Source organism: Fusarium venenatum (assembly GCF_020744135.1).
Source record: "Fusarium venenatum strain MPI-CAGE-CH-0201 chromosome Unknown EDB82scaffold_2, whole genome shotgun sequence".
NCBI classification, from domain to species: Eukaryota; Fungi; Ascomycota; class Sordariomycetes; order Hypocreales; family Nectriaceae; genus Fusarium; species Fusarium venenatum.
The window spans coordinates 8,142,929-8,167,104 of record NW_027072130.1 but is presented as its reverse complement, the minus strand read 5'-3'; the positions used below and the strand labels follow the sequence as shown (position 1 = coordinate 8,167,104).

The 24,176-nt window shown below is 48.5% G+C and overlaps 6 protein-coding genes across 6 annotated transcripts; 2 read left to right on the top strand and 4 right to left on the bottom strand.

Annotated features, from left to right (window-relative positions):
* Window positions 1–459: 459 nt before the first annotated feature.
* On the bottom strand, window positions 460–2,194 carry EDB82DRAFT_501815 (uncharacterized protein). The gene has a single exon (XM_025736205.2). It carries the CDS (start codon window positions 2,061–2,063, stop codon window positions 630–632), a length of 1,434 nt encoding a protein of 477 aa, XP_025586835.2. The 5' UTR covers window positions 2,064–2,194; the 3' UTR covers window positions 460–629.
* Window positions 2,195–2,581: 387 nt separating this feature from the next.
* On the bottom strand, window positions 2,582–3,790 carry EDB82DRAFT_501814 (uncharacterized protein). The gene has a single exon (XM_025736204.2). It carries the CDS (start codon window positions 3,718–3,720, stop codon window positions 2,743–2,745), a length of 978 nt encoding a protein of 325 aa, XP_025586834.1. The 5' UTR covers window positions 3,721–3,790; the 3' UTR covers window positions 2,582–2,742.
* A 131-nt stretch (window positions 3,791–3,921) lies between these two features.
* Window positions 3,922–5,599, bottom strand: EDB82DRAFT_537337 (uncharacterized protein; the record flags this gene model as incomplete). Its single annotated transcript, XM_065609294.1, has 4 exons — window positions 3,922–4,819; window positions 4,875–5,000; window positions 5,047–5,283; window positions 5,328–5,599. The coding sequence occupies 4 exons, from the start codon at window positions 5,597–5,599 to the stop codon at window positions 3,985–3,987; spliced, it is 1,470 nt and encodes a 489-aa protein (XP_065465039.1). The 3' UTR covers window positions 3,922–3,984.
* An 847-nt stretch (window positions 5,600–6,446) lies between these two features.
* Window positions 6,447–7,449, bottom strand: EDB82DRAFT_525531 (uncharacterized protein; the record flags this gene model as incomplete). Its single annotated transcript, XM_025736202.1, has 3 exons — window positions 6,447–6,936; window positions 6,993–7,039; window positions 7,087–7,449. 3 exons carry the CDS (start codon window positions 7,447–7,449, stop codon window positions 6,447–6,449), a joined length of 900 nt encoding a protein of 299 aa, XP_025586832.1.
* A 432-nt stretch (window positions 7,450–7,881) lies between these two features.
* Window positions 7,882–14,720, top strand: EDB82DRAFT_575898 (uncharacterized protein; the record flags this gene model as incomplete). The annotated part of the gene is made up of 8 exons (XM_065609964.1): window positions 7,882–8,226; window positions 8,275–8,514; window positions 8,582–9,377; window positions 9,694–9,737; window positions 9,999–10,349; window positions 10,545–11,045; window positions 11,092–14,094; window positions 14,142–14,720. The coding sequence occupies 8 exons, from the start codon at window positions 7,882–7,884 to the stop codon at window positions 14,655–14,657; spliced, it is 5,796 nt and encodes a 1,931-aa protein (XP_065465038.1). The 3' UTR covers window positions 14,658–14,720.
* Window positions 14,721–16,024: 1,304 nt separating this feature from the next.
* Window positions 16,025–24,088, top strand: EDB82DRAFT_556682 (pectin lyase fold/virulence factor; the record flags this gene model as incomplete). Its single annotated transcript, XM_065609673.1, has 5 exons — window positions 16,025–16,753; window positions 16,967–20,185; window positions 20,286–20,994; window positions 21,045–21,999; window positions 22,049–24,088. 5 exons carry the CDS (start codon window positions 16,025–16,027, stop codon window positions 24,009–24,011), a joined length of 7,575 nt encoding a protein of 2,524 aa, XP_065465037.1. The 3' UTR covers window positions 24,012–24,088.
* Between the last annotated feature and the right edge of the window lie 88 nt (window positions 24,089–24,176).

Sequence of the window (24,176 nt, the reverse complement as noted above, 5' to 3'; positions counted from 1 at the left end):
TTGTCCTCTGTGGTTCCTATCACCAGACATTGAGTTTCTGCCTAGTAGGTAGCAGAAAAATTGGCCCTCCTCAGTCTTAGGGTATAGAAATAAGTAGTCTAAAAATTATAGACTAAGGAGCATAAGATGACCTACTGATTTCGTCTCTTAGGCTTCTAGGAGTTAATTTTTCTGATGCCCTGAGGATGGCTGTGATGACCAGTGCGACGTTGTTGAAAATGGTGGTCGACGGATTTGTGATAGACAAGACAAGTAAAGCTCTAGATGTTGAATGTTGGGTCAAGTTGTTGAAGCTGATTGAAAAAGTAAAGTGATTTCCAAACGTCAGCATCAATCGCCTAAATAGTAAAATCTCTTTGTTCATATGACTAGGGTTGAGTAGGTTGGTAGCGAGGGAAAGAACAAAGGAATTAGAAGGCAAGAACGCCACTATTAGGTGAAGTGCTTGGTGGCGACACCCTCACATCGCAGCGGGCGTATGCGACAAAGCCTTTCCTTAACAACCAGAAGACCAGAGCGCCATCAAGGTATCAGAGAAAGGCCACTTTATGCCCCTTAGACTAGGTATAGTTCTTAGAATACTTATTTTTATACACCAAGACTTAGGAGGCTATTTCGTCTGCTACTAACTAGACAATGCATAATACATCGTCCCACCTCATCGACTCATCTCCATCCTCCATTTCATCTTCACTGTCACAGCAAGCGTCCCACGTCGCCTGACCACTGTCGTCGTCAAAGAAACACCACTGCCCGACTCTGGCTTCACACTCAACACCACAACCTTGCAAGAACTGCATAAAACGACCTGAAGGTTCCGCCGGATCAGGCATCCCTTCGTCTTCTTCGAGCAATCCGACGAAAATGCCATACAAGTACACACACTGCAGCGATCCTTGGCTTTTATCCGCCTCCAATACTGCCCCGACCATCTCGAGCAGGTTTTGACTAGCTGCTGGTGTAATTCGATTCTCCATCCATTCCATCTCTGTTAGACCGTCGTTCTCGATGTAGTCGGCTGCAGGACGCTGCTCGAGGACAAGCGTTTTGAGTGTTGGTAGGGAAGCTTGGAGGATCTGGCGCCAATCACTGTGGCAGGCTTTTTCAGCTCGCTTGGACCATGTATACTGGTCCAAGCTGTCCTCATAATCCGATTCAGAAGGCTGATAAAGGTAGAGATGCGTGAGTTTAGGCAACTTCAGCTCGTTGCCTTGATCTTGAAAGGATGTCAAAAACCCACCCAACGGACGAGGGATAACAGCCTCACCCCTAAGACTACCCCAGTCCGATTCATCGTCATCGTCATCATCTGAATCCGCCTCGCTATCCTCATCGTCATCTTTTTCTTTCTTGAGCTTTTCATGAGGAAGAGGGGCGAAGTGGGGATCTGAATCATGGGACGAGGAAATTGGACGGTCCAACATGCCAAGTTCCAAACGCTCAAGAGTGTCACCAGCCTTGAGAACCCATTCAGCCACGGCTCGGGGTACATAGCCAGAAAGCTTCGCAAATCGAAGTCTAGGGGTAGGACCTTGAAGTTGCTCCAATGGGTCTCCTGTCCTGCCACCGCCATACAACGAGCTTCCGTGGATTTCCAGAGACTCAAGGTTAGTCATATAAGGCAGAAGCTCCCAGACTCGAATAGCGTTCGGGTAGATTGTTTCATAATCTCGAGTCCGTGGCAACCACTGGGGGTCAACGTCAGTGCATATGTGCTTGATACGCTTTGCAACGTGCTCCAGACGGGCTGGATTTTCCACATGCAGAGTCTGCAGTGTGTTGAAGAAAGCCTCTGCTTCTCTTGACCCGCTGTTGTATCTCATTGCTGGAAAATATTTTCGGCTGGCGGGACTGCGAACAGGAGGAGGAACGTTCAGTTCAGATGAGGTCTTATGGTAAATAGTACTATGAAATTCAAGATCGGTCCAAATCAGAGGTATAACGATGTTGCTAAAATGCTTGGAGGTACGAGCCAATTGAGTGAGACTATGGTGCGGAAGTTGAGAAAAGATGCCGAGTTGAATCTCGGCAGGAAGACTTTCGAGGCCTGGATAGGAAGACATGATTGCTAACAATAATACTGTTGAGGACAACTGTCGACATGTTTCTCCACGACATGATTTAGTTATATATTTATTTTAACCCCTGAACGACCAACGCAAGCTGTTGGTTCGCCAACTAGTTAGAAGATGGCACCAAGTGGATATAAGCGGCTGGTGCCTGGGCATAGTGGTAAGCGAAGTAGGCAGAAACTCAATGGCTGGTAATAGGAATCAAAAAAAGACAAAATTAGCAGGCTAGCTCTCTACTATCACATCGGACTTATTATTCGGTTTATTTTCCATACCTTGAAGACCAGATGTATCCCTGGGGTGTTAGATAAATTAAGTACTGGAAGTAAAAGAGATAAAATCAATATGCCATTTTATAATCTTTAACCTGTAGTTCTCACACTACTTATTTCTATACCCTAAAATTTTAGAGGCTAATGATTCTACTGCTACCTAGACTGCTAATTGATAAGGAGAAGAACTATCGCTTGCGTTTATATAATTGAGGGATTATGAGAAAGTGAATATGCCTTTAAATTTTCTTTGTTGCATTCTGACTTATAGAGGACAATCGGTTTAGATCCTTCAAGTGGATTGTTATCCACGATATAATCCAACCTTGATCTATGTGCAGGAAGACAAAGCTCAACAACAGATATCTAACTGCTGACCAAGGTATCTCTTATATACTTCATTGTCGACCGTACAAAGGAGTCCCTTCCCAAATACTGTCATCCATATCGTTCATCTCATCTTGTAGCCTCTCGACTTCCTTCCAGCATTCTTCCCTTTGAAAAGCATCAGGCCATCCGAATCGACGATAAAGCTTCCTACCAAAATCGACGTTCTCAACAATAGAAATTTCTGGCCCCTGCTCTAGAAATTCTGCTTCCGTGATTGTTTCGTCACACTCGGGCATTTCCTCGTATTCTTGAGTAACAATACTAGGAGGACCGGGAAACAATTCAAGCTTTCGATATCTTTCCTTGAGGCTGTTGAAATAAACCTGGATATCTACCGGATCTTCAGGATCGCCTCTTATATCGCAGTCAACAATCTCGCCATCCTTGGCGTTTAGCCATACCATACGGCCACCGCTTTCTCTTCCTTCGGCAAGACGGATAAAGTGTCTTCCGTCTGCTTCACCTCTTGTTGAAACAAATTCATAGTCTTCCGTCCACCACATCTCTTCCTCAAAGTCCTTGAGCGTGTACTCTGGGATGTCGCACAGCTGGGACTTGTAGAGGAAGCCAATGGACCAGAAAGACTGTTTGAAGTAAGGGATGTGACGGATGAGGTCGAGAATGTATTCGGATTTGTCTAAGATTGATAGAACTTCAGGTGTGAGGCTCGGCCATCCTTCTGGGGGAGCTGTTTTGAGATTTGCAGCATCAAAGTGAAGAGTTGTAAGGAAGTTGTAAAAGTCCAGAATGATGGCGACCAGTTCTTGGGTGGTGTAGGCTGGTTCTCTTATGGGGAGGTCCTCCGAACCTGCTTCGCTTTGCTCGTCATCTTCTTCATCGTCTTGAGACATATGGTTTGAAGTTTGTGAAGACGTATTCTCATAGGCCAATGATGCTTGTGTCGATCTTTCCGAAGCCGATGAAGATCGTCGTTCTGATTGCATCCCACCAGGGAGACTTATATACACAGGCTGATTTTGAGACATAATGAGGGATTGAAGATACTAAAGAAAATTGGATTTCACTCTTTTAGAAGACGAGATATTAGATGATATTTATAACTCGACTAACTTAGGGGCTAAGGAAAAGAATTGTCGTTGCTGCCTTGGGTGTGGGTTCCGATGACTCAGCAGTGAACGTGTCTAGAATCTGATAAAATCTTATCATGGGATGATCAAGATTTTAAAAAAAAAAGGCGGATTATTATTATACATAAGACATGAATCGACATAAATCATTGAGCCTCAAAATTACCCAGACCGATCAATAAACTTGATCACCTTCTGCCCCGTCTTACTCAACTCAAACCCACTAAGACCCTCAACAAAGGTAACCTTGAACTTGTGCGCGTTGGGAGGATAGATATTGAGAAACGTGTTCAAGCGAGCAAGGGCAGCTTGCCTACAAGTTTCGTCCTGCTTACACAGAAGACGAATTTCTAGAAACGCCTCCAATGATGGTTCCATTTTACTCAGAATGACCTGCCACTGGAGAACTCCGTACTGTTCCTCAGAGAGCAGAGTGGCTAGGTTGTCAAACCGGGTATCGAAGCCATCCCACATGAAGCTGAAGCGTCGGTCGCGACCGTGTAGACGGAGGATGCGGAGGTAGGGTTGATCAGATTGAGGGATCTGGGAGCGTGTTTGTTCGGGGAGAGGGTGGAGGGAGCCCACATCGCCGGTGACATACCGTACGACAGGATTGCGAAGACGTGTTAGTACAGTTTGTGCAATTACACCTGTTTCTCCTTCGGGGAGAAGATCTGGGACAGGGATGTCTTTGTTCTCGGCGTAGTCAATTGGCAGAATCTCAATCAGCGTCATGCGCGTGTCGATAATGAAATCGTTATATATCGTGCCTGGCTCAGAAGGAGTCAGTTCTGGCGTACTTACTCCGTAGGGACCAGCTTCTGCGCTACCCAATACAGAACAGATCTTGACGGGGCCAAGGACGTTGTAGATGTGTGCCTTTTGCGCCACAGTGAGTACTTCAGAAGTGTAGATGACCTTGTTCAGTTTTATCTTGTCTCTGTCCTCTTTCAAGGTTGAGATGTAATGGATCACCGCCATGATCTGACTCCCATCGCTACAAGAGTCAGCACCCCGACCTCAAAACAGTGGTGATGGGAAGTAAAGCTTACCCCGTGAGGACATTTACATTAAACTGTTTCAACAGATCGACAGTTTCGGAGGGCTTGCTATAACTCCCAGCTGCGAGAACGGATGCACCGGCGTTCTCCATGGTCTCTAGAGTTAGGTCCAGCGATCTATGTCTCGTTAGTATCGCGCGTCCGATCTTGCGCATTGACATGCCTGTAGAGACTGCCTCCGCAGTGTATCGTGACGACCCAGTCACCACTCTCGATGAGACCGGTCTTATTCAAGAACTCCCCAAAGTAAGCTCTATGACGACGATTCTCTATTGCGTCAGTCGCAAAGAACAATGGTCTTGATAGAGTACTGCCACCGCCAGTGACACTTGTATAGACATTGTGACGGTATGTGTTTTCTGGGCTAACATCGTTGACTAGCCTCTCAATTACGTCGTATCTGAGAGTGTTAGAAGGGGTTGATCTGTGCATCGCGCTACTTACAGATCGTGCTTGTGAAGTAAAGGTCGTGCTTTTAGTTCAGCTTCTTCTGGCGTCAATGAAGACGTCTCCCGCTGTGTAAAAGGGAGAAGATTAAAGAGAGGCTTGATCAAACTTCTACTCAAGTAGCTGGATTGAGAGTTTTGGGCAGAAGCCTTCTCGTGGGTAATGCGAATAACTTCATCATTTGGTGGATATTTCGCATCAGAGTAGAAAGGATGCGTCTTGGCGACAGACAGCACGTCAGTCAATGAGTACAGAATGCTTGACTCCATCTTGGTTATTGGATCAATTGGGTAGGAAAAAAATGATGTGACACTCGCCTGCTGGAGTAATGCGTGCAGTTGTAGTCTAACTAAGTAAGATGTAGGTCTTATACGCGTGTATAAACATGAAAGGGCAAGACACACACAGAGCCAACCTTGACAACACGGGGGGCAGAGCAGAAGACCGACTGGTTCGAACGATGTCTCTGACGTCCGCCCCAAAATACTGTTGAGCAGTTGACTAATGTGTACAACCCTAGAATGTCTCAAATGATGAGATATGATCCGCCCTCGCAAGAGACCGAGGGAGGTAAGCATACCAACTTCAAGCGGCTTGAGCGGGCTCAACTAACTAATCATGGCAGCAAATTTTATAACGGCATCGAATGGGGTCATTAAAGGCGTGCCTTACCGGTAGTATGGACGTGCTAGCATGGATCCCGCATGAGATCATCAGCAAGTTGCCAGCTGAAAGATCGCCAGGGCTAAAGCGGGTCGGGTCGAAGGGGACGAGGCTGGACAGGGACAAGGTCTTGAGTTTAGAGACACGGCTTGATGGAGTACCGAGACAATTGGGGTTCGGAGAAATGAGGTGCTTGTGAGGAACGGACTCGAGAGGTACTGGAATTGACAATAACTGCTGCTTACGAAGCTTGACTACGGACAAAATACTGGTGTCTCAAACCAGGAACCTACTGTCGTGGCGTGGCTTGAAGTCTATGCACGTCACAAAGTAATAAGCTGTAATACGAAAGTCTACAGAATGATATTGACAAATTCATTCAATACGGTGCATCCGGTATGCACGATTAAACACCAACTAAGCTATCTATCCAATACATTGCATCATTGTCTCTTAATTATTGAAAGCACATGCATCCCATCTCACCCTTCGAAGATGACGCTCTGGGTCCTTGATGTCATTCCGAGAATGCAGCCAGCGACGGTTGTCCATTAGAATGATGGAACCCTTCGGCAAATCCGACGATTTGAGATGCACGGTTGTGTGTGCCTGAACCTCCTGCTGCATGAGCGCCTCCCTGAGCTCTTTCAGTGCGAATCTCGCTCGGTCCGTTAATGGTGTGACGATATCCTCCCTGAAACGAATCATGGTGGACTCGCCGTTTGACTTGAGGATACTTCCAGTAATGTGTTTTCTGTCGGCTTCCTTGATGAACTCTGGCGGAATCTCAATGCGGAATTCGGCAGACATGAGAGCCGCCTTGCTTTCTGGTGAGAGTAGTTCGTTGAGCTTCTCAACGTTCATGACGGATAGAGTGCCGCCTCCGTAACGATCATGCTGAAGGACTTGGAGGGCGAAATATCGTGGCAATGGATCTTCGTAGCTGGCGAGTGAGGTTTAGCCATGGACAGTATCAACCAAAACATGGGATCAGCAAACCTGCAGTCTGTGTGCCAAGGAAATTCTGACATTGTTTCCGATCGAGCCTGTATGAGTCAGAATATGAAGTCAATTCGTGTATATATGAGCATACCTGATGATCGCCAGCCTGGAACATCGTTTTGCTGGGACGGACATCCCAAAACCAGCCCTGCCTCGCACTATGCGATATAGGTAGATGATGGTTGTGATGTTTGTGAAGACTGACGAGAAGCTGCTTCAAATAGGAACTTGAGTCATCAGAGAAGCCAAGTCTGATCTTGAGCATTCTCGTACGCTCAAGTTGGGAGGATACACGGTCGACATGATCGCGGTGCTGGGCATAAGAAAGAGATGGGGCTTCCAAAACTTGAAGTGTGTGTTGTGAAGCCAACGTAGCAAGACCACGGGCTAATTGGGAGGAAGGTTTTGATGTGAAGGATCGTAGTAAACGAGAAGTACTTGAGAAGCAATACATGATGTGTGGATTGATGAAGATGAGCCAAGTGACTAAGGCCTCGATGGGGCTTCAGACTTATTAACATCGCCCATGAAAGGCGGGCCCGCGAACATCTTCTTGTTTCTTGGTCTGTTGAGGAAATCTCTGTCTTGCAAGGGCTGCACATCCTGGTAAGATCCGACCTGAATCACTTCTTGCCTCGCCCACTCCCATTTGAGATGACCGGTCTTAGCAATATCCACTAGGGGACAGGGAAGTCCGATGACAACCACCCATTAGGCTTTCTTCATGTGGCTCTAACTACGGGATGGGTGTAATGTCAATGTGCTGGGGTTGGCAGTCAGGTCTACTGTTTATCGTTTCTTACATAAATAGCCTCACAATGATCCTCTCTTCCTTGCTGTCGTCAACCCACCTTGAAACCTTAATCCCGAGATCCCAGAAGCCAAAATGCATACTCAACAGCTCACGCACATTGTCGTCGGCCCTGGTCCTGATGATGTTGCGCCAATCACAAGTCACAACATCGATACAGCCAGCTTTGCTCGAGAGGAAGCCTTTCTACAAGAATCAGTCCTCAAGCTATGTCCTGCCAACCTCTGGCACAATGGCTCCTACGCCTCTGGCTGTCCACGTCCTGTTCTCGTCGGTGAACATCACCAGCAGCAGATGAGGGACCTGCACGAGGCTTTGACAACAGCCATCACAGATATTGTGCAACGATGGTGGAGTGACACAGATGCGCGGTTCCCCGAACGCATGCCATTGGAGCCCAGAGAAGAGGAGCTACTACAAGTAAGTGTTTCTGAGTTACACACGAGAAGACATTTTAACGGATCATAGTGGATCGAGACACAGGTTGAGATCGGCAACCTGGCTCCATTCTCTCAGCGTCTTGGCTCATGGCGCCCTGATTTCCTTGTTGAAGAGACGGCTAAGCGCCAAGAGAACTACTGCATCACCGAGATAAATGCAAGGTTCTCCTTCAATGGCTTCATGCACGAAGCGTATGGCCAAGAAGCTATCAATCGGAATGTGCGGGTTGAAGAAACAGGTCTAATTGGAGCTACTGATCCAAATGAGGTGAGACATTGCAACACCCATGCTCTGTACTACTCTTGAATTCTGACAGGACTTTATGTGTGTGTAGATCTTACAGGGGGGGTTGTTCAGCTTATTCGATCCAAGCTATCCCCTGCATCTCCTTAAGGGCGACGAAAAGGGTATTGATATTCACATGTTTATTGATGCTGTTGAGCGTCGCTTTGGTATCAAGCCAAGACTTATTACCCCGGAACAGCTGAGATTACTCCCAGACGCACGCAGTCAGATTGGATACCGACTTTGCTGCGTCGTAAAGGGTATTGATGAGCCGGCGGTCAACAGCTGGAGATTCAAAGCTAAAAATGGAGAGGTCTGGGAAGAGATTCACCAGGTCGGACTGGAACTGCACCAGCGGGAACTTGATGCATTGGGCCTCGACGTGTTACGACAGATCAGCCTCCGATGCTTCAATGACATGCGTACTGTACTGCTTGTACACGACAAACGCATGCTGGGTATCATACGACAAGAATTGCCCACTCTGATGGCCCGTGGCGTTCTGACAGAGATTCAAGCTGAGGTTCTTGAAAGCAACATCGTGGACACAATTCTCCCTGGTTCCAAGGAATTGGACACTCTCATGCAAGCAGGCCCTCAGTCCCGCCAGGGATACATCCTCAAGCCTATACGCAGTGGCAAGGGAGATGGAATCATCTTTGGCGATGATTTGACAGGCGATGAATGGACTGCCCGTCTCCGGGATCTCAACTCGGCCAATATCATTCCTGGGGTATCGTGTGTTGTACAGCGACGCATCACCCCCATCAATTACAACCTTGTCCTACGTGCCTCAGTGGGAATGGTGCAATATCCTTTGGTAGGCACATATCATGTTGCCAATGGTAAGCTATTGGGGCTTGGAACATGGAGAGCTAGTGGAGGACGCATCGTCGCTGTGTCTTCAGGAGGATCATGGCTTTGCTCTGTGATGAGAAAGTAGTAGGGACAGACAGATTGTTTCGAGTCAGATTGCAGTGTTTAGTCTCATCAGAATATTCCTTTTTTTTTTGCGCTGCGCCCTGCATATTGAAGCTAATCTTGCATCTCAAACAGAATAGTAGCTCGATATATCGAACAAGGGAGAATATTGCTGCTATGGAACGCGTTGAGATAATCTTGGTTACACAAATCATTTCTCTTGTCTCTTACCCTATCCAGAGCATGACAAATATGACATAATTCTCATGCCTGTATTCTCCGCTGTATGTCTCAGCGTTCTGATTTGCGTATCTAACGTGTGGCTGGCCTCGACGGCATTGTCCGGCTGAACCCTGTCCTTCAAGCCGTGTCTCGCGGAGACGGACCGAACTCTCGGGCGCCTTTCGATAGTTTCGTCGATCTCTACAGGGAGTTACACGCTAAAAGTCAAGAACAAACTCAATGGACTGGCTGCTCAACGTGTAAAGATGTAGACTCGTTATTAGCAGTTACATCATGAGTCTGTACATACCCGTATTTTACAGTTCATCAGTTACTCTTCCAATGTTTCAACATTGTCAACCATGAGTACAATTCTACCACTGTCTTTGAGCAGCGTTGCATTAGCTGTGTCGCTACTCTCGTGCTCCCATGCACTGCAGTCGGCTTTTCGCCAATCGAGAAATGGTAAGGCGAAGGATCAGTTTTACCAAGATGAGGATGGCTGCGCATCGCCAAGATCTCTAGCAGAGTTTACGAATAGAGGCGTCAAGAGCTTCATTATCGCATTCTCTGCCATTGGCGCTGGGACTTGTATTGCAAATCTCGTGATATCCATACTTCACAATGATGGAGTTGAGTCGGTCGTTGAGCCTGCAATAACTGTTGCTGCTTGGGTATGTTTATCCCCTGCCGGATTGACTCATTCGGTCTAACACATATAGACATTGGCTTTCATTCATGGCATCTGCGTCTTCTTCCAACACTCAACAGTGGAAGCCCAAAAGCTGGGAGTATGGCTACTATTTACTGCCCTAGTCTTGATAGCATCGTCATTGCCTCATCTTAGGTACTTGTACATGCACTCTCAGCAACTACCTATTGTTTCCATCATTCTCCCCATCATCAGCACATTTTCCGCTGTCGCATTAGCTTTCGCAAGCACCTGTCTTCCAAGACGACCAGAAGTCTTCCACAGAAACGTTGCAATTGATCGCCAATGGACTGTTTCTGTCCTGGAGCGCTTGACATGGACTTGGGTCCAGCCTCTTTTGCGTCATGCTGCGCAGCGAGATGATCTAGACACAGAAGATGTGCCCAAGGCGGACTCACGATTGAGATCCCAGGACCTCAAGAAACGATGGGATCAATTGACACGACAAGACTCACTTTTCCGCTCAATTGTAGCACTTCATAAAGGCAGGTTGTTGTTTCTGTGGGCAGTTACTCTGGTCCGTTGTGCTGTGAGCATTCTTCCATTCTGGTTCATGCTCAAGATCATCAACGTTCTTGAAGATGGAACGGCACGAGCGGACAATATACAACTGATGGTGTTTGTTTTACTGATGGCATTGTCCAACTTATTGGACTCGGTAAGTCTTGCCCGATACCCCTCGATTGCCAACTAACCATTTCTAGTGGATGGAAGGATGGGCGTATTGGTACTCTCTCGAGAGCCTCGCCTTACCAATCCGGTCTCAAATCTCGGGCATAATCTTCGGCAAAGTACTACTCCGCAAGAACATCAGAACCGCAGGTGGCGACGAATGTGCATCCGAGACTGACGAGGCCTCTGACGAAGACACACCTTCCCTCAAGTCTCACCAAGCTATTGTCAACCTTGTAGGTATCGACACAGAGAGACTCTGTTACTTCTTCCAGTATCACTTTCTCATCATAGCCGGTGTCGTCAAACTCATCGTCTTTTCCATTTTCCTCCTTCTCATTCTAGGATGGCTTCCCCTCACCGCGGGTATCATGGCATGGGCCCTCACTTTACCTCTCAATACCTGGTTCTCTGGTAAAGTACTCATCGAGTCACGAGCATTGATGAGACATCGCGACATCAAGCTATCCAAGGTCAGTGAAGTCCTTACTGGCTTGCGTCAAATCAAATTCTCAGCTCTGGAAGCGCAATGGGAGCGAAGAATCCTTGCCCTACGAAACGCTGAGCTTGCGACTTTGTGGAAGTTCTTCCTCGCTGATAGTGGCCTTTTCGCATGCTGGGTCATCAGCCCGATTTTGCTTGCTGTTGCATCGCTGACTACCTACGTCCTTGTTCATGGTACACTATTGCCTTCGGTTGCGTTTGTCAGTATTGGGATATTCAATACCCTTGAGACGACACTTGGTTCTCTGCCAGAGCTGTTTACCCTGGGACTCGACTCTTTGGTCTCATTGAAGCGAATCAGCGTTTATCTAGACGAGCCTGAGAAGCAGACTGAGTTGACGCTGAGCGATACTATCAGCTTTCACAATGCCTCAGTCGCCTGGCCAAGTAACGGAGCCCCGGAAGTCGGCGATTTCATACTGTCTGATCTCCGCCTCTTTTTCCCCAATCATGCTCTATCTGTTGTCTCTGGCAAGGTTGGCACAGGCAAAACATTGCTACTCTCTGCCATCTTGGGCGAAGCGGATCTACTCAGTGGTTCAATCCACATTCCCAAGAAACAACAATTCCAGGGCAGTGAATGGATCGTCCCAGGATCAATTGCCTATGTCAGTCAGACTCCATGGCTCGAGAATTGCTCTCTTCGCGACAACATACTTTTCGGGCTGCCGATGGATAAGTCAAGATATGACAAAGTCCTCGAAGCCTGTGCCCTATCAGAAGATCTTAAGTCCCTTCAAGACGGTGACAATACCGAGATTGGATCGAAAGGTGTCAATCTGAGTGGAGGTCAGAAATCGCGTGTTACACTTGCGCGCGCTGTGTACTCCCGTGCAGAGATTCTCCTGATGGAGGATATCTTTAGCGCTGTTGACTCTCATGTCGGTGCTTGGATCTACGATAGATGTCTTACTGATGATATTTGTCAGGAACGTACTCGGATCATCGTTACTCATCATTTGAGTCTTGTTATGCCTGGTGCTAGCTTTGTGGTTGAACTTGGTGACGGAGGAGTGCTGTACTCTGGACCTCCCAAACTCTCAACACACCAGCAACCGGATGTGCCAATCACAGGTACTAAAGACGCTGTAGACTTGATCGATACCTCTGATGATACTCTAATCTTGAACGGATCAGATACTGAGACTTCCAAGTCGGATGCTGTCCCGAAGAAGTTTATGCAAGATGAAACACGTCAAAAAGGCAACGTCAAGAGAAGTATTTATCTGGCGTATATCAAGGGCAGTGGCGGCTTACTTCCTTGGGCATTGTGTATTGGCATTTATCTCGCCTACCAAGCGGGAATTCTTGGGAGAGCCTGGGTTCTTCGCATCTGGACTGCCAAATCAAGCACATCGTCTGATAACCCCAGCACCCATCACATTTCCGGGTCTACGTTCTCGACGACACAGTTGTTCTCCCATCACTCGAAACAGATTGCACCAGATCCCAACGTCATCTTCTATCTGAAGATTTACATCACTATTTCTTTAGCCACTGCAGTTGTGGGTATTCTCAGATATCTTTCGTCATACTTTCTCGCTGTCAGGGCCAGTAGAAGCCTTTTCGAGAAGATGCTTTTCGCCGTGATGCATGCTCCTATGCGATGGCTCGACACAGTCCACTCGGGTCGCATCTTGAATCGCTTCACGGCTGACTTTAACATCATTGACGAGCGTATCGCCATGACGTGGAGTCAATTCGTTTCGCATCTTCTAAGACTCATCAGTATCTGCATCGCTTCCTGCTTTGCATCTGCGTACCTCATTCCACCAGCCGTTTTGCTCTTAGCCATTGGCGCAGTCACCGGTAACAAATACTTGGTTGCTAGTCGACCTTTGAAACGTCTTGAAAGCAATGCCAAGTCTCCCGTGTTTGAGCTCTTCAATACAACACTTGCCGGTATCTCGACTATTCGGGCGTTTCGAAGAACTCAAACGTACCTGGAGCAGATGCACAATAACCTGAATGCTTGGACCATGACTACGTTTTACATCGCTTTGGCTAATCGATGGATGAGTTTGCGCATGGCTCTAATTACGGCTCTTTTCAGCATCACCGTCGGTGTTGTAATTATTGTCAAGCAAATTGATGCAGCCCTCGCTGGCCTGGCACTATCGTTCATTCTGGACTTTTCCGACAGTCTTCGTTGGACGATCCGATCCTATGGAGACATGGAGTTGGAGGTGAACTCGATGGAGCGAGTGGTAGAGTACATGAACATCGAGACAGAATACCTTGGTGGGTTAAGACCGGCGGCTGCTTGGCCTACCTCTGGTAGTGTCGAAGTGAAGGACCTAGAGGTTGCGTACGCGCTTGATCTACCGCCAGTGTTAAAAGGTCTTTCGTTCAAGATCAAGCATGGTGAACGTGTGGGTGTGGTTGGTCGTACTGGAGCTGGCAAGTCTTCAATGACTTTGGCCCTTTTCCGGTTTCTGGAAGCGAGATCTGGGAGTATTACTATTGATGGGGTGGATATATCGAAGCTCAAGTTGACGGACTTGAGATCAAGCATGTCTATCATTCCACAGGTATGTTGACAGCGACAGTCAAACTGCAGACGCTAACATTGTCATAGCATCCTGTCTTGTTCTCCGGAACTGTCCGCTCGAACCTGGATCCGTTCGGTGAATACACAGATGTGCAACTCTACGAAGCTCTCACGAGAGTTCATCTCATCGGTCAAGACGATACTCCTGAAAACAGCATGTTCAATGATCTATCAAGCCTGATCTCCGAGTCCGGCAGTAACCTCTCACAAGGCCAACAGCAACTCCTCTGCATCGCCTGTGCTCTCCTCGCTGATTCGAAAGTCATCGTTCTAGATGAAGCGACATCGGCTATTGACATTGCCACCGATGTACTAATACAAAAGAGTATCCGCGATTGGTTTACTGACAGGACAATGATTGTTATTGCGCATCGATTGAGCACCGTTGCCGATTTTGACAAGGTTCTTGTACTTGATGGAGGGCGAATGGTGGAGTTCGGTACGCCGCGGGAATTGTGGGAGAAGGATGGTGTGTTTCGCGGGATGTGCAAACGAACGGGAAGTAATGAGGAAGATAACTTGAGGCAGGTTATCATGGGATGATATAGTAATGAGCAACGCACGTATATAGCCACGGAGAATTATATCTAAGCCAGTTATTATGACAATAAGGGAGCTCCGCTACATCTTCGTCCGCATTATTCTTCTCATCTAAAGCTTGCTACTAAAGGCCTTCACTTTTACTTGTCACCTACCCTGGGGCCACGGCTTATGATGGTCCAGAGACTGACTGAACGAAATTGACTGAGACCAAACTAAAGACAGGGGTACCCTTCTTCTTTTCCCATTTCTGTCTAGAGCGCCACACCTATAGATAGGCGAAGTCCACGTGGTCCGTCAGCTGTCAAAAATCTCAATCTCGCGATATCTGCTTTTTCTGATCTAGTGGCGGTGGCGGACCGACACTAGCTATCCTAGCTAAAGGGTACCAGAAAAGCTGGCCCTAAGTTTTAGGGTATAAAAATAAAGAGCCTAAGAATCATAGTCTAAGTAGCATAAGCTGACTTGCTGATTTCGTCTTATGCTTCCCGCGGTTAGTCTTTTTGACACCCTGAGGCCTGTTATCTCATGATAAGCTTTTTGGTCATGTCACTGTAGCCGTGTTTGTGAGCCGGCCCATTCACAGATCCTGGCCTTAACAATTAGCCCAGATGACCATTTATCCTTGCAATTTGATCATGGTTTGCCGAGGATGTGGTCAAGAGGACCAACAGTTGAACACTCAACTCTAAGGTATCTCGTAGTCTTCTTCTATCACGCTATACCGAGAGCAGTCCATATCTGGAGAGATACGTCAGGCCCTCCTCCAATGTGAAAGATCATCCTAATAAACTACCCCTTGGCGATCTCTTGGCGGATGTCCAAAGTTACCAGCCGTTTGGGTTGACCCTGAAAGTAGTCATCAGTTAAATGTGATTGGTCTTAACCCCCTGGCTAAAATAGATGAGACGATGGGACCCTTCACCGTTGACTTCTTACCCAAACCGGTATATTTCTCCGTCTTGACAGAGTTTCTCCGGGGCTAAGTCCATCACGGCCGAGTCTTTTCCCTGTTGCCTCTTGACCGTTGTAAGTGTTTCAACGTTTCATTCGCTTGGTTGGTTTCTAGCTTCTGTTTAAATTCAATAGTCTGTGGTTCAGCTTTTATCGTTTCCCCGAAACTATTTATGCCAGCGGGCGAAGCGAGGGATCCAGAACTACATGGACTTACACGCTGACGACAACGATCTTTTCTCTCACGTTCGAGGCGTCAAGATCTTTTGTAAGAGATGTGACCATTAATTTAATATCAGTACCCGTAGCCCCTGCAACAATGTAACCTCTTTGCCAACGTACTTCTCTCTTTCGTTATCACTGCGTGTTGTCCCTTTCGTGCTGTTGTGTTGGATCACCAGGAAATACGGTTCACCATGGCCAGACTGCTCTGGTTACTGCTTCCCTTTGTTGGAAGCAGTCTTGCAAAAGAAGGTTCCGTTGCCCATTCTCTCATTAATTCTGCCTCTGGCCATTCCACTCTTTCCACTGTATCTTCCCTTCCTGTTACTCATTTGGACGATCTCAATAAGAGAGATGCTCGTTCTTCTTTGAACATTTCTCCCTTCACACCCCAAATCAATCCACTTGTTCGACGATCTTCAGCATGCAAGCCCAGGAGGGATCCCCAGGGTGGCCCTGTGTTTACCGACTCGTCAATCGGGACAACCCACTCAACAACAACCACGGCCGAGCTTATCGGCCTCGCTACGTCTTTGACTGGCGATGCTACCTCCGTAGCATCTGAAAGCACCGTGGACTTGGCCTCGAGTGGAACATTGATCTCTACTGCTACTACTTCTGATGCGACATCGATAGCCATAGTCGGTGATGTAGATGGGAACACTGCTGGTGGATCATCTACTGAGATCTCGTCGACTACCGAGACACCAACTGGCGCCGACACATTTACATCTACACCTGTCTCGGAGTCAAGTTTGAACTTAGCTAGTAGCGATAGCTTATCACTTTCGACCACCGAGGCCAACTTGGAAATCTCAAGGGAGGACACAACCACAATAGTCTCGTCCACCGACGATTCGACTACCACTGTTGCCGACACTACTGTTGCTACTGGTACCGCTGCTGTCGATACCACTGTTGGCGTTGATACTACTGCTTCTGATAGCACCACTGATTCCGGTGCTACCTCTGTTGCTGAGACTACCACTGTCGGCGATACCACGACTGGCACTGGTAACGCTGCTGTTGATACTACCGTCACTTCTGGTACTACTACTGCTGCTGATAGCACCGCTGCGGTTGCTGATACTACCGCTACCACTGGTACCACCACTACCGCCGCATTTGAATTAGAGTCTTCTACTCTTGAGTCCGCCACGGCATCGTCGGGTCTTGCAAGCGATACGACATCATCAGAGTTGAGCGCGCAAGCAGCATCTTCTGAGACAAGTGGCACCCTCACATCTTCTCTGGAGACTCAATCTTCCGAGGCATCACTTTCCTTGACCGAATTTCCTTCTTCAACTACACTCGCTTCATCAGACCCAAAAACTACATCAGAAAGTGTTGTTTCAACATCGACTGACTCTCCTCTAGTACTCACGGTAGCCGCCGATGGCAGTGGAGATTACACAGCCATCAACGATGCCATCAAGGCTGCTCAAACAAGCGGTTACCCTACCGTTACCGTGCTCGCTGGTACATATACCGAGAACGTCGTAATCGCAGCCACACCCACAGTGACCATTGTGGGCGAGGTATCCAAGAAGCGCGACGGTTCGTCGGGTGTAGTTATCGACAATGGTGGCAACTCCAACCCGGCTCTTTCATTTAGCACCGCCGCCGCCGGCATTACATGGAGGGGCATCAAGTTTTTGAACTCTCTGGCCGATAACTCGGTTGGTGCTGTATTCCTACGTGGTTCCAAGAATGCCTTTTACAACTGTGAAATCGTCTCTGCCGGTATCGCCGCTATTACTGGCAGTTATGCATCCGGTATCATCGCCAACTCCTACCTGGAGGCTCAAGACAAGGTTATCTACAACTATCCTTCCCTATATGTCTACGGAACAACAATCACAGCGACCAAGTCAAACGGACTGCTTGTGTACAACAAGGGTGGTCTATCTGGAACCACCATGTACAACTCGACCGTCGTACTCGACACTTGCCAAGTTGTCAAGAAGAGCGGAGCCACCAACACCCGCGTCTTCCTCGCCGCAGGAAATGGCGATGGCTCTGTGGTCGTCTACCGTGATTCCAGCTTTGCTTCAGGTTTCCTGGCTGCTTCTGGTGTTTATGTCGATGCCAAGACACAGTCTCCCTTGAACCGCTATGCCGAGTTTGGCACGACTGGTGATGTTACGGATCGCTCCAAATACGTCACTTTAATCACGGACCCCAAGGATCTGTCTGACTATGAAGTCTCCGCGCTCTTCAAGAGTGCCTATCCTAGTGTGGCTGTATCATCAGTCGATTGGATTGACGCTTCTGTATTGAGTTCCATCAAGGCCAGCAACGCCAAGGACTTTAAGGAAGAAGCAACTACAACCACTGCCGCTCCAACCGACGTTTCTTCGACCGAGTCCAGTGATCCGGCCACCACTGATGTCTCATCTGTTGCATCATCGGGTACTTCATTGATCACATCCTCGGGCGCCTCTTCAGCCACTGCCTCTGTCGGAACCACCACCGAAGCAGAAGATGCCACGACATCTGCAGAACCCACTCAATCATCCTGCGTTTTACCCTCTGCCGTCCCCAGCACAGCCTTCATCGTCGGCCCCAAGTCCAACCCATGTGCCTCTTATGATACAATTGCATCTGCAGTCGCTCAACTTCCCAACGACGATACTTCCCAGTACATCTACATTCTCGCGGGTACATACCAAGAGAAGGTGAACATCCAGCGAGTGGGCGCCACTGTCGTTCGTGGTCAAAGCAGCGATGGATCTTCTTCCAAGAACAACAAGGTCACCATCACCTCCAGCAGCGGTGTCCTGTCCAGCAGTGGCGGATCTTCTGGAACGGCTACCTTCTCTGCTAGCAAGTACGAGACCAAGGCCGTCTCATTCTACAACATCAACTTTGAGAATGCATTTGCGGCTACTACCAACAATGTCGCTCTAGCTGTCTATGCCAAGGGCAAGGTAGCCTTCTACGGATGTGACATCAATTCATCGCAGGGAACTCTCTATCTCGATTACGGTAGCTTCTTTGTCAGTCATTCAGTTCTGCGAGGAACTACCGACTTTGTCTGGGGTCAGGGCGCCGGTTATGTCTACAACTCTGTCATCGTTTCTAAGGGAACGGCACCAGGTCAGGCCATCGCCGCTCACAAATTCCAGGGTCAATACGGAGGATCACAATTTGTGTTCGACCTTTGCGCCGTTGTGCCTGAGGCCAACTCTGTGCCTGAAGGTAGCATCTTCCTCGGTCGAGATTATAGCATAAAATCAAACGTTGCTTTCTTAAACTCCTTCTTTGATGCGCACATCGCTCCTTCTGGATGGAAGGTCGCTTCTCCTTCTACCTTTTCTGGCACATTCACCGAAGGAAACAACACTGGACCTGGTTGGGATTCTTCATCCCGTATCTCTGCCGCCACCATCGTGGATGACACTTCTTCGTTTAGTGCTGCTTCTATCCTCGGAGGAGATGCTTGGATTGACAAAGCCGCTATCGTGCCTTTCCAAGGATGGCCCGACTCCAAGTATGCCAAGGACGCGGTCACTACATCGGCTTCTGCCACTGCTACTGCATCCGCTACATCCACCACTGAAGCTGTTGGCTCTACTCTGACTGTCGCCCCCTCCCCCACCGGAGACCAGTTCAAGACCGTCGCATCTGCCCTTGCGGCTATCCCTGATGATGGTGAGGATTACACCGTCTTCATCAAGGCTGGTTCATACAATGAGCAGCTCAACCTCAACAGAGGTCGTGGCCGAGTCACTCTTCGCGGTGAGACCAGCTTCGAGAATGACTTCACCCAGAACCAGGTCCTTATCTGGTTCAAGTTGGGCTATGGCACCGGCGAGTCACGAAACGAGGAGACTCCTGTCCTTTTCTGGAAGACTACCACTCCATCAACTGGACTCTCGTTGTACAACCTCAACTTCACCAACACTTACCCGCAAACTCGTGACACAGCCGCTCTCGCAGCAGACTTCTTTGGCAACAACATGGCCGCATACGGTTGTGCATTCTCTGGCTACCAGGATTCCGTTCTTGTCAACCAAGGTGTGCAAGTGTTTTCCAACAGTTATCTCGAGGGTTCAGTCGACTTCATTTGGGGTTACAGCAAAGCCTACTTCCACCAGTGTTACATTGCATCGAACACACCCAATGCCTATATCACCGCGCAGAACCGCAAGTCTTCTTCGTGGGCTGGTGGCTTCGTGTTTGATACCTGCAAGGTGACATACACTGATAGCTATGGCTCTACCTTCGGCACAACATCTCTTGGTCGCCCTTGGTCTCAATACGCGTTGGTCGTGTATATGAACTCTTTCCTTGATAAACATATATCTAAGGCAGGCTGGTCAACTTGGTCTACAAGTAACCCCCAGATCTCTGTAAGTATGCTACCAATCACTCCCTGAGGATTGAAATGACGCGCATTCGATCGCACCCACACGATGACTCTTATGATTGAAACATGCTAACACTTGGCAGGATGTGTTCTTTGGAGAGTACAACAACGTTGGCCCCGGCAACTGGACCTCATCCCGCGCAAGCTTCGCGACAAAGCTTACAGAGTCCCAAGCTGCGGCTTACTCGCTGGGTTCTTTCATCGGCAGCACAGGCTGGCTTGACATGAAGGCTTACAACCTTGCGCCCAGCTACACGATCGACGACTCCAGCGCTGCTGAACCTGAACCTGAGGTTACCTGGCCATCTCATCCTTCAGACGGAACAACACCTCCCAAAGATGCAGTCCTTGTGTCTGTTGATGGAGAAAAGTCGGGCTCATACTCAAGTCTCACCGACGCACTGAAGAGCCTTCCTAAGGATTCGACCTCTCAAGTCATCTTCGTTTACCCCGGTACATACGAGGAGCAGGTTCCGTCGATCAACCGACCTGGCCCCATCACCATTATCGGATACACTGAGACCGAGCCCGGAAAGACATACACTAGCAACCAAGTCACTATCACCCAGTCCAAGGGACTTTCGGTCGCAGGAACAATTCCGGCAGGTCGCAGCAACGCAGACACAGCGACAATTGCAACAGCCAGCACCAAGATCGCCTTTTACAATGTAAAGTTCATCAACACTGATAACCTTGATGGTGCGACGCCTAGTTATGTCACTCTCGCTGCCAGTGTTTACGGTGACAAAATTGGCTTCTATGGCTGTTCTTTCATTGGATGGCAGGACACTCGTCAGTGTAGCTCTACTCCAACCATTATATCCGTTACTGACTCTTCACAGTTCTCACCGGGGCTACAGCGGGCTACCAGTACTACGAAAGCAGTTATATTGAGGGAGCGATCGACTTTGTCTGGGGTTACAGCAAGGCCTACTTCAAGGGCTGTACCCTTGCTGCCAAGCGTGCTAAGTCAGCCATCACTGCGCAGAGCCGCAAGGACGCGAACGCGATCGGCGGCTACATTTTTGACCAATGTCTTTTCACAGAGGCTGCTTCAGCCACGGCTGATCTGACCGGACAGGTGTATCTTGGTCGCCCTTACAGTGCTTATGCTCTTGTCGTGATCAAGAACAGTTACTTAGATGGATCAATTCAGCCGGCTGGTTGGAAGATCTGGTCCACGACTGATCCTCGTACGGATCATGTCACTTTCGCGGAGTATGCCAACGAAGGACCTGGAAGCTGGGAGAAGAACTCGGCGGCGCGTGAGGCATTTGGCTTCGCTACTCTTCTCACCAAAGATGACTACGCTCTCGAATCGGTTATGGATAGTACCGATTGGATTGACAAGACTTTCTGGGACTCAATCGTGACTCCAAAGTCCAGCACACCAGTCGTTCCTGTGCCTGATCCTAACGCTGTTTACAGCGGCAAGACCCCGCCTCCTGGTGCCTACATTGTGTCCAAGGAAGCCATCGACGGGGTCACCACCTACAGCACGATCCAAGCTGCGATCGATGCTCTTCCCGCCTCCAACAAGGTTACCCCAACTGTGTTCATCTATCCTGGTACATACAAGGAGCAAATCGTTCTCAGCCGATCAGGAACTACATTCTTCATTGGATATTCGGAATCGCCCGATGACTACACCAAGAATCAGGTCACGATCACATACGACAAGGGCATCGATACGCAGGCGGATGCGTCCAACTCTGACTCTGCCACTTTCTACGCCACTGGAAACTATTTCCAGGCTGTCAACATCAACTTCATGAACACATTTGGCACAGCCACCAAGTAAGTAGAGGTAATCCAGATGCACAAACGTATTCTAACAGGTTCATAGCTACGCCAGTCTCGGATTTGCGGTCAAGAGCAGCAAATTTGCTTCGCTCTATGGTTGCCAGGTATACGGAAACCAGGACGCTCTCTTGGTCAATGGCAATCTTTTCACATACAACTCAATCATCACCGGCAACATTGACATGATCTGGGGTTCCGGAGCTGGATATTTCTTAAAAACTACTATCGCACCTAACAAGGACAAGATTGCATTGACAGCGAACAAGAAGGGAACTAACACCGGCCCCAACGGCTTCGTGTTCGATCAATGCACTGTTGCCCCCGCAGACGGAGCTTCCTACTCGACTATCTACCTGGGCCGACCGTGGGATCAATGGGCCCGCGTTGCGTACATCCAAACTGAGCTGAGTGCAGATATAGCAGCTGTGGGCTGGACTGCATGGACCAAGGCAGATCCTAGAACCGAGAATGTTATTTTTGGCGAATTTGACAATTCTGGACCCGGAGCTTCATCCGGCAACCGTGCTTCTTTCGCTAAACAGTTGTCAAACGAAGAAGTTGCGCAATTTCAAATTGGGACCTTTTTCCCTTCGACGAGTTGGATCAACATGACCCTCGTGCACGCGACACCTTTCGATGCAGTTGTTGCCGCAACCCAGACTATCAGTTCGACAACTGTCTATACTACTCAGACCGTCACATCATCCCAGACTCTGTTCACTACCACCACGAGTGCTGATGTTGTTGTCACTGAGAAGACAACCTTTACCGAAGACATTGGAACCACAATCACGCCTGATCCCACAACGAAGACCACGATCGAGAAGACAACCGTTACGGAAGCGGCTCTCGTTACACAAGCCGACAAGGTTGTCACGGTCAAGTCCACCGAGATTGTGGATGTTGGCAAGACCATCACGCCTGCTGCCGTTACATCAACCTCCACCCAAATCGTTGATGCGACCGTTACTTCCTGGGTCACATCATCCGCCAAGGCTGTCACCGCAACTTTAACGACTACAGCTGTTACGGTCACGCCCAAGTCGGTGACTGAGACTGTCGTTGAGAGAACGACTGTTGTCATCAGCAAGACCACGACCCCCAAGGCCCTCACCGTCAAGAGTACGACGACTGTGACAGTTGGCACTGGTAGTGTCACCACGACATCCTTGAAGGCAACCACAGTCGTGTCTACTGTCGTAACAACGTCTGTCAAGACTGTCAGCAAGACTACTACGCTCAAGTGCATCCCCACACAGGACAAGCGCGACTTGGGTATAGAAACGGCTATCAAGCCTCGAGCTGCTGTTGTTTTTGGTAATCCTTCTGTCAATCTAGCCTCAGGTCTCACTCGTCGCGATCTTGATCTCGGATCAATCAACCTTGAAGCTCGCGCAGCCGGTCTTTCTACAGTTACTGTCACTCTTTTCTCTACATTCACTACCAACGTCAAGACTTCCACCATGGCTGTTCCCGCTAGCACAACTACGACCAAGGTCACCACAACAAAGACAATTGGAAAGACAAGCACTCTCAAGCCAGCGACTGTCATTGATGTGTCTACTTCGGTGGCAACAAGATACGCCACATCCACCATTCCAGGATCGACATCAACTACCACAGTCGTCTCCACTAAGGAAACCGGCAAGACCACAACCCTCAAAGCCTCTACAACTACTGTCGTTGTTGCTTCAACTTCAGTCGTCACAGAGAAGAAGACATCCACCATTCCCGCAAGCACAGTCACTATCCACAAGACATACACCACAACTCTACCTTCGGGAACTGTCAAGGTTACCACGACAAGCACGGTTAAGCAGACATCTGCTGTGACTCTGGATCAGGACATAGTCACAAATTGGACGACTGTCAAGTCTACATTGAGGCCCTCTAGCACCGTGACTGTGAGGAGCACCGTGTCTAAGATGAGCACATCGGTGGTGAGGGAGACAAAGACTAATTGGGCGACGAAGACAAGCAAGGGTGCGGCGGCTTGCACCAACTAAAACTGAGATTTCGATTCATAATGGCTCTCTATGAGCGTCTATATATAGCTTAATTACTAATGTTTTATTGATCTCATGATGTTAATTTACGCATTATGTCTTCCCATGAATAATGTCCATGCTGATCGCTTAACAAGATTTGAACGGTGAAGCGAAAATAGAAGC